The sequence below is a fragment of the Dromaius novaehollandiae genome, chromosome 4 (assembly GCF_036370855.1).
Source record: "Dromaius novaehollandiae isolate bDroNov1 chromosome 4, bDroNov1.hap1, whole genome shotgun sequence".
NCBI lineage: Eukaryota > Metazoa > Chordata > Aves > Casuariiformes > Dromaiidae > Dromaius > Dromaius novaehollandiae.
In genome coordinates this window covers 26,878,967-26,887,468 of record NC_088101.1, presented here as the reverse complement: position 1 = coordinate 26,887,468, position 8,502 = coordinate 26,878,967, and the positions used below count along the sequence as shown (strand labels likewise).

General features: G+C 44.5%; 1 protein-coding gene across 2 annotated transcripts in view; it reads left to right on the top strand.

Annotated features, from left to right (window-relative positions):
- The first annotated feature begins 5,755 nt into the window (after positions 1-5,755).
- Positions 5,756-8,502, top strand: part of TRPC3 (transient receptor potential cation channel subfamily C member 3) — a 49,295-nt gene continuing 46,548 nt past the window's right edge. For both annotated transcript variants that reach the window (XM_026096120.2, XM_064510653.1), the window contains exon 1: positions 5,756-6,141. In XM_026096120.2, the coding sequence (XP_025951905.2) occupies positions 5,918-6,141 (224 nt within the window). In that variant the 5' untranslated portion in view covers positions 5,756-5,917. The remainder of the gene's footprint in view (positions 6,142-8,502) is intronic.

Below are 8,502 nucleotides of genomic sequence, written 5' to 3'. Positions count from 1 at the left end.
GCCAGCTTCTACTTAGCAATAGGGTGAGATTCGCGTTTACATTTTCAGGGAGGATTGACTGAGATAGGGACACTGAAACTAACTGGAAGAGGAAAATCCTGACACGTATAAATGATGAGTAAAGCAAATTTTACTACATATGAAAGTATACTTTTTTAATTTATGAGCCATACACAGTCTCCATGGAAATGTTCAGATAAGAGAACTGATTCTGTAGTCCCTTATCTAGTAACACTTCTATTAACTTCTAATATCTACTAGTATGAGGGAAAAGAGAGAAATAAAACTTAATTGGTATGCAATCAGGATGCTATGGATTTGTTCAAAATCATGCAAAAACATTGGATTTGTTTAAAGAAATATCTGTCTTGCCTTAGAAAAACAGAAACACCAAGTGCCAATGTGTAAATGTACACACAGTTGCCACTTAATGAAAAAAAAAGTATTTGCCCATTTTGTCCAGATAGACATTTTACAGACCTTTGAAAATGTAGCTGGTATCTATCTAATGGTTTTATTGGCAGGAGACTTCGGTAGCCTTTTAATATCGTAAAGTAGACCACATAATACAACTGCAATACACAGCTCTGAGGGCCTGCTTTCTAGTGGATCATTTGACAGTACTTTATACCCACTCCTTTTGCCTGGTCCTGAACGGCTGCACAGCATATATGAAATAACAGGCTCAAGTTGCAGGCATTTATCTTTTCATCTAATTTAAAAGTCTTAAACCATAATATTAGTTCTGAGGAAGAGATCTGCTTACAGATCAGTGACATCACATCACTCCTCCTTTTTTCTTCACGCTGATTAACCTGTTTAGACTTTCATACAAGTCCTTGGCGCAGGAGCTAAACGTCCTTGAAAACACTGGGCTCTTGGCAAGTAGGCAAATTCCCAGTATGAGGCAAAGAAGGCCAATTTTGCTTTCATTACACTGTTGCTATTCCCACCAACTTCCCAATTTTCATGAAAGTAGTACACATACACATTTTAGATAGGTTCAGCATAGTACACGACCTGGATTCTATTTCTAGCATTACCATGAGTGTCTTTTTGCTTCTCTTTATCCATCTCTTAAAACAAATGAAAAAGTATCTCGTGAGAGAGGGTACTCTGACTTGTTTTTAAAGCTGGCAAATAATCATTCAATAATCATATGATGTATAAGATATTTCCGTAAGGGAAATTGTCAGAAGTTTCTTGGATCTTGCTGATTCTTAATCATAAATCACTTAGCTTCAACAATCTTAGTGTCAACGATCTTAGTTTCGACAAGCAGGGTGAGATTTATCTTCAAGGTAATACTTTTAAAATGTACCTCTCAGAAAATTCCGCTAAGAGAAAACCCCAGATTGTATTCATTAAATGGCATTTTTCCATACCAGTTGTCACATGGTCTCTTACTGATTAGCACAGCCATTCAGTTAGATGCCTGATAGATCTGCAAGGTATTATTGCACAGCCATTCAGTTAGATGCCTGATAGATCTGCAAGGTATTATTGCTATCCCAGTTTACTCTAAGAATCTGAATGGACTTCCTGATTCTTTTATACATTGAATGCCAGGCTGTGCTATCTGTTTTCATAATTCAGATCTTTACTCCATTTACCTATCTTAAAGAAGCTGAAAAAAAAATGGGGGAAAGATAAGCCCAGAACTTCTGTTTTGGAACAACATTTTAAGGAAAGTAATAACTGTAGGTTCTTTAAGCATCTGACTTCAATTTAGGAATGCCAGTTGTTTGATCCAACCGGAGAATACCGTCAACAGCATTTTAAAATCTAAATGGTATGTTTCTCATAATTTTGAGGACAGAAAAATTCCATCACAGACTAGTTGACCCATATAAATAAATCCCTGTTTCAACCTAATTCTACCCTTGATAAAGCCTGTTTGGTGAAAAGAATGAGGGACTGCATTCTGGCTGCAGTTCTAACTCATACGTAAAATACTTACAACACTAAATCCATGCCCTAAACAAACAAAAACATGAAGAATAACAAACAGCAGCTTTGGTAATATAATACCGTATTTGCTATACTTCACTATTTGTTATAATTATGTCAGGCTTTTCTGTTCGGTCTCTTGTTCTTATAGTAGTATACCTTTCATTTTTTTAACCCTGCCTAAGCAATTTCTAGGAAGGGTTTTTCTAAATTAAAATGACATCACTTCAAAGCACTGTATATTCAGGTTAGTGCTCACAAAATGTACTGGATTGGCAGCCTTTGACAGCAACATCTTAAACCAGCTGAAACAACAAGTAGCACAAGCCTACTCATACTCCTCTGCCTGGTATTTTAAACCTAATCTTCCTTTCTCACTGACTCTAGTTTAGCTGTGCTGACATGTCTCATACTTCAATGACATTAAATACATCTGAGAGCAATAATGATTTTGGAACACTAGCATTATTGACATTCTAAAAGTTTTCAAAAATGTTTAAATGACTCATGACAAAAACCCCATTTCAAGAATGGTCAGCCGCACCCAGATTTTTGAAGGTACAAACAGCAGTTACTTTTCACTTTTTACCTTCAGGTAACTCAGTGATGGCTGAAGTCTAATCAGACAAAGATTCTCATACCCCTATTCCGGTACCCTGTTCTGACAATCACCTGTTTCTTCAAATTGCAGTAAATTATCTATATATAATTTTATTATGATGACTTTTGTGTTTTCCTACATGTTTCAGTTGGGAATGCAAAATACTTCTGAAACTAAACCCATACAAATTACATTTGAGATGTGTAATGGATCCTTTTGTTGCCATCCTGGCTGTTTTTCAGGTAGGATTTCCTTCAAATAACCAAAGGAAAAAAATTATGTTTTGGAAAGTTCAAATGCAAGCAAGTGCTGGCCAAAACCGATTAGAAAGCAAGTAAAGCAGGAAGGGCAGGATGAAGAAGAGCATCTAATCTAAATGTACATTAGGAAGTATATATTTAAGTACGATGGCTTTGGAACAGTGTGATAAGAAAGAGAAAAGGATTTGGCCACTTTTTCTTACACTACCCTCTTTCTTCAGCATCAAGAGGGAATGCTCACCTCCACGAAAAGCTTGACTGCCATTTCCCCTCCAACGCAGGCAGTGAGGAGAACACAGCGATGGCGGTGAGAGGAATCAGACTTGTCAGCAGTCTGCGTATGTTGCTGGGGAACTATGTCGTAGGAACAGTGGCCTTCTATAAAGTTTATAGTGCTATACTTTGACTTTAATAAGGTTTTTGCCACTGTCTCACATGGCATTCTCAGGAGCAAACTAAGGAAACAGTCCAGACAAAAGTTCCATGGGATGAAATAAATAATGTAAGATACAATAATGTAACTACTTGGAGAGCTGTTATTAATTTACTCCTCAAAATGGAAGGATGTGTCAAGAAGGCTTCTGCAGGGATGTGTCCCAAGTCCAGTATTATTCCGTGTTTTCCTTAGCGACTTGGATAATTGAATAGACAGTAGTCTTATGAACTTTTCTTGTAGAAACAGCAAAGCAAGCTCTATTTCATACTTAGACAATATGGAAATGATGAAAAACACAGCCCATAGAGCACCTGATTCAAATTAGTGATGAAAAGCACTACAGAAAAAGCAGCAATGTGAATTTCTTAAAACTAAGAACCAACATTAAAAAAATCTTTAACCTATTTCTGAAAGGCAAACAAACCTCGATATTCGGAAGCCTTGTTCTGAGCATAGGTTTGGGAAGCAAGAACATTTTTCATCTAGTTTCATCACAGTACCTGCTATACTTTTATACTTTGTTCTCGTGGGAAATTCTAGAGACAATTCAAAGTCCATTCCCATAGCTCACTGTAATAATAGAGGATTTTTTGAAAAAGGAATACAATATGGGAGGTATCATTTTTAGAAGTCAAAGAGACCCTGCAAGAATACCAGGTTTAATTTTAACAGATTGTTGTGTGGCTATGCTCTAAAATACGTAACAAACACTGATATGGTATGCATAATTAGGTTACACACCTAGACTGTCCTAAATGAAAAACCCCAAGCAGTTCAAAGTTAGAGTAGCTACACATTATATTAGTTTCTTAGAGAGCAAAATTTGCTCAACCATTTATGTAATTCCACTGAAGCTAAGAAGACTTTGTATGCGACAAGACGTAAAAAACCACTTCTGTAAACAGTTAAAAATGCAAACTAATCAAGCCAACAAAGACAAAACCCAGTTCTTTTCCCAAAGCTGTAGCAGAATGAATTATCTCTGTGTAACTCTTGGTTGTTTTTTCCTGTGCTTCATCAGTACAAATTTTGCATGTATGGAAAATAACATAAACAAAAGCTTGGCTGATACTGAAAATTGAATGTGCAACATGAGCTAATGAGTATTTTGTGCTAAGAGACAACTCAATGTTGCTCAACAGTGAGAATTTTATCTAAACAGTCATATTTGGATTTACAGCCCACCTTCTCTGAAATAACTGGAAAACTTACATGAATTTCAATGGCAGCAGGATCTGAATTTTTGAATACATATACATGCAATTTTATTCTGATTGCCACATTAAGCTTTGAAAAAGTTTAAAGCACAAGAAAAATGGCACCTCAGCAATATGTAGATAAAGGAGTAGCTTTATTGTATATATAAATCAACATATATAGTCTCTGTGCACCCAGTGTTCTGCATACTCTGTGTATAAAACTACATACATTCTGCCTTGATTTTAATGGGGTTGCAGTGTTGTGATAGAACAATTTTCCCTATCGCATAATGCACTGAAAATCTCATATTAAGCAAAGATGTAATATGTCTCTGTGCAGCAAGAATCTTTGTGACTCGTATCTGCAGAGTATAATTACCTTTGATTATATGCAATAGGCATCTTAACATCCTCCCACCGTTTTTAGTTTTACACCACGTAGAATTAAACCAGTCACTCTAAGACACAGACATGTGGAATATATTTGGGAAGCCTAGACTTATTTTTATCACAGGTAAGGCAGTGCAAAAGCTCCGTCTCTTTTCAAAACGCAGGAAATCTCACCTAAACTGTTTTCCAGTGTTGGGCGAAAGATGTCAAAGTAACGAATGTTTACCAGCCTGCGCACTGCCCCTGCTTCTGGGGCGTTTTCGCAGGAGCCACCCTGCTCGGAGCAGACCGTGCTGCCTTACTTGAACCAACAACCCCCGGCTCGCCGTGGACCGCAAACCGGGTCACGTCGGCGCGCCAGCGCTTCACCTGGCGCTGCACGGAGGGCTACATACGGCCTCGCAGGGACTGTGTCACCCGGCCGTGACCTTCCGAGGGCTTTCTAAAGCAGCGGCGACATTAACGTTTGGAAATCACGCGGGGCAGAAGAGCGATTTACCTCGAGGAACCGCGCTGGCGGCGGGCGGCGACGCGCTGCGGGCCGCTCGTGACGGCCGAGCGGCAACGGCCGGGCGGTAACGGCTCTGTGGTAACGGCTCCCCGCGCGGCGCGCGCCGCCCCCTCCCCGCCCCCGTGGCCGTTGGGGAGGGGGGCGGGGGGCGGTTCTGGCTTCGGCAGGTGGCGGAGGGGCGTCCCCTCCTCTCGCGGCGCCCGCTGTGGTACATGACCGCTCCGCTCCCTCGGCAACCATGCCGTCCTAGCGGGGGACGATGACAGGGAGAGGAGAGGGGCAGAGCCGCCGCCGCCGGGAGCCCGGTCTCTCCGTCGCCGCCTCGCTCGCCGGCACTTCCCGGCTGCCGCGGCCGGGCTGCACATCGCCGCGCCGCCCCGACCGGCGGCAGGGGGACAGGGCGGAGGGGCGGCGCTGCCTTTGTGGTGAGGGGCTTGTCCCCTCCGGGTGCCCTGTCCCCCGCCGGGCAGGGCTTTCCTCCTCCTCCTCCTCCTCCTGCCTCCTTCCCCGCCACACACGCCGCCGGGCGAGGCCGGCCGGGAGCAGCCGCCGCCTGAGGGGACCCCGACCATGTCCAGCAAGAGCAGGAAGAGCAAGGAGCAGGGGAGAGTGACCTTCCCCCCGCAGCAGGAGGAGGAGGAGGAGGGGGCAGAGGAAGAGGAGCAGCAGCGCCGGCGCCGCGGCTGGAGAGGCGTCAATGGGGGGCTGGAGCCCCCGCCGCCGCCGCCGAGAGCCGTTAAGACCCTGCGGGAGCCCTACGGCTACTACCCGCCGCCGCCCTTCGCCAGCACCATGTAAGTGGGGGCCGGGGCCGCGGTAGGAGGGTGCTGCCCGGCAACTTCTGCGGCGGAGGCGCAGGGGCCCGGCCGCCGCGGCCCCGCGAAGTTGGCGCCGGGCGCCGGGGAGCCTGGCAGCGGCCGGGCGGGACTGGCGCGGCGAGGGGCGGGCGGGGGCGGTTGGCGGCGGTGGCAGGCGGGCACTCGGGGGACAGCGCCCGCGGGCATGCAGCGCCGCGGCCCCCCGCGCTCCGCTGCGCCCCAGCCCTTCAGCTTTGCTCCGTCGCGGTGAGGCACAAGCCCCGCAGGTGCCGCGGCGCTGGGGCTGGGGCGGGCGCGGCCCCGGCGGAGCGGGACGTGCTGGGGCCGGGCACCCGCTTGTGGCCAGCGTTGCCTTTGCCTCTGAAGCCAAAGCTTGCAGAAGGGCGGCGCTGGGCCGGGTCCTGTGATCGACGGGGAGGGCAGCGAGGAGGCGCCCTGCCGCCGCCGCCCTCCCGCTTTCGCCGTGCCCCACCGCCGCCGCCCGGGGCGCGGCACCGCGGCGGCTCCTGGTGTTCGCGGTGCGGAGCCGGGCGGGAGGGCGGCACAGGCGGGCGCAGCGCCCCGCTTGCACAGCCACGGCACGTCCCCGGCGGCAGGTCGTTCCTTGCTATTGCGCGTCCCCTTTTGCATTATTGGGGCTTTTCTTTTCTTTTTTTTCCCCTAAACCGGTGACACAGTTTAAATCCTTTCCCGCCGCCAAACGCTTAGGAAACTTTATTAGTTATTAGAGAAGAGCTTGGTGAAGTAGGTCGCTTAATATTGTGATGAACGCATTTGATTTACGTTGGCATCGTGTCTATATTTTATGGTGTTTTTCCCTGAACTACCAGCATAGTTGCTGAAAAAAAGCCTAATTATAGGCTCGCCTAAGGTTTAGAGAGCCCACTACAGCCTGTTGTCCTGGCAGTGCTAAAGCATCCCTCTTCTATCTTTTAAATCATCTAGACTGTGATAAAACCAGACTCCCAGCAGAAATCTAGGACAACTGCACAGGAGAACATCAGTTTTTGCAATGTTTCTTGTCAGTTTAAATTCAAGGTGTCTTAGGAAGTTTTAATTTGTTGTTTTTACGTATTCACATGTAATAATATGTAATTCACATGTAATTATAAATACTGACCATGGCTAGGACTTACTGCAAGAGAAATAAATTCAATTTTACTTATAGGGATGATAACTTTCTTGGCTCTGATTTACAAAATGTAAGCTCTTGGTGAATTATTCACTCATTTTTATAACGTGTTGCAGTTTAGTGAGACTTCTCTCTGAGGATTACTTGAGTATCTTACACTTTCAGGACAATATTTAATTCTTAATTAAATATTTTAATTACCAAATGACAAATACTTTATTCTGAGTTTTAAGATAACATATTCAGCCTTTATAGAACAAGCCTTAATTAAAATCGCCCTAGAGACAACTCTAAAGTACAGGAATAATTAGAGTAGCACTTAGAATGTGATAACCACAAATAAAAATGGTTTCTACCATCCCAGTGCAGAAATTGTACACAAATATCCTGTACTCAGCAACTGAGACATCGAGGGAAGGAATATCTCACCTGTCTTTAGCTGTCTGAAAGTTGTCCTTAAGTTGTTTGTCTAGGCTCCCTCTGTGATCAATGGGATGAGAGAGGAAATAGCAATGGGCAAGTCGGCTTAGTCTTTCTTGAGGTGCCTGTCTTTCCCCATTCGCCATACAGGGAGCCTAGAGGATTGGTTTAGGCTTGGACACTTAACTTTTAGACAGCTGAAGCTTGCTGAGGTAAATTGTAATTCCTGAGACCTAAATTTCTGGATGTCTTGTAGGTTCGTGTCTCCATAGAACTGTTAGAATATTCCTTTCTTTAAGAAACGGTTATTTTGCCAACAGAGACTGAAACTGGAGTCAAGTTTGCACAGCTATAGGCATTTGTACCTGGAATGAGCTCCATCTGTTGGCATTACTTACTGGTATATAATTCCTGTGATCCTGTCCTGGGAATCTTTGTCACAGCAGCGATTGCAAGTGACTGTCCTCTGAGCTGACAAAAGGGTTCCATTAATCAATGTAGTAGGAGCGTATTGAAGCGACAGGGCATAGAAACAAAAGACCAACAACTACCATTTCCTCTGTTACATGCCTTTGGTCATCCGTGGTATAGCACCAGGCTTTTTCTTCTGGAGTAATTTTTTGTATTTGGCACTAAAGGCTAAAATCATAACATCTGTTAATGAAATAAATACCAATATCTGTTTGCTAATAATGTGCTCAAATTGGCACACTTAACGCTTTAGTGTGCACAAAATGAGTATGAGAATCCTTGACTTGAAAAATTTATGGTCCAAATAGTCAGTA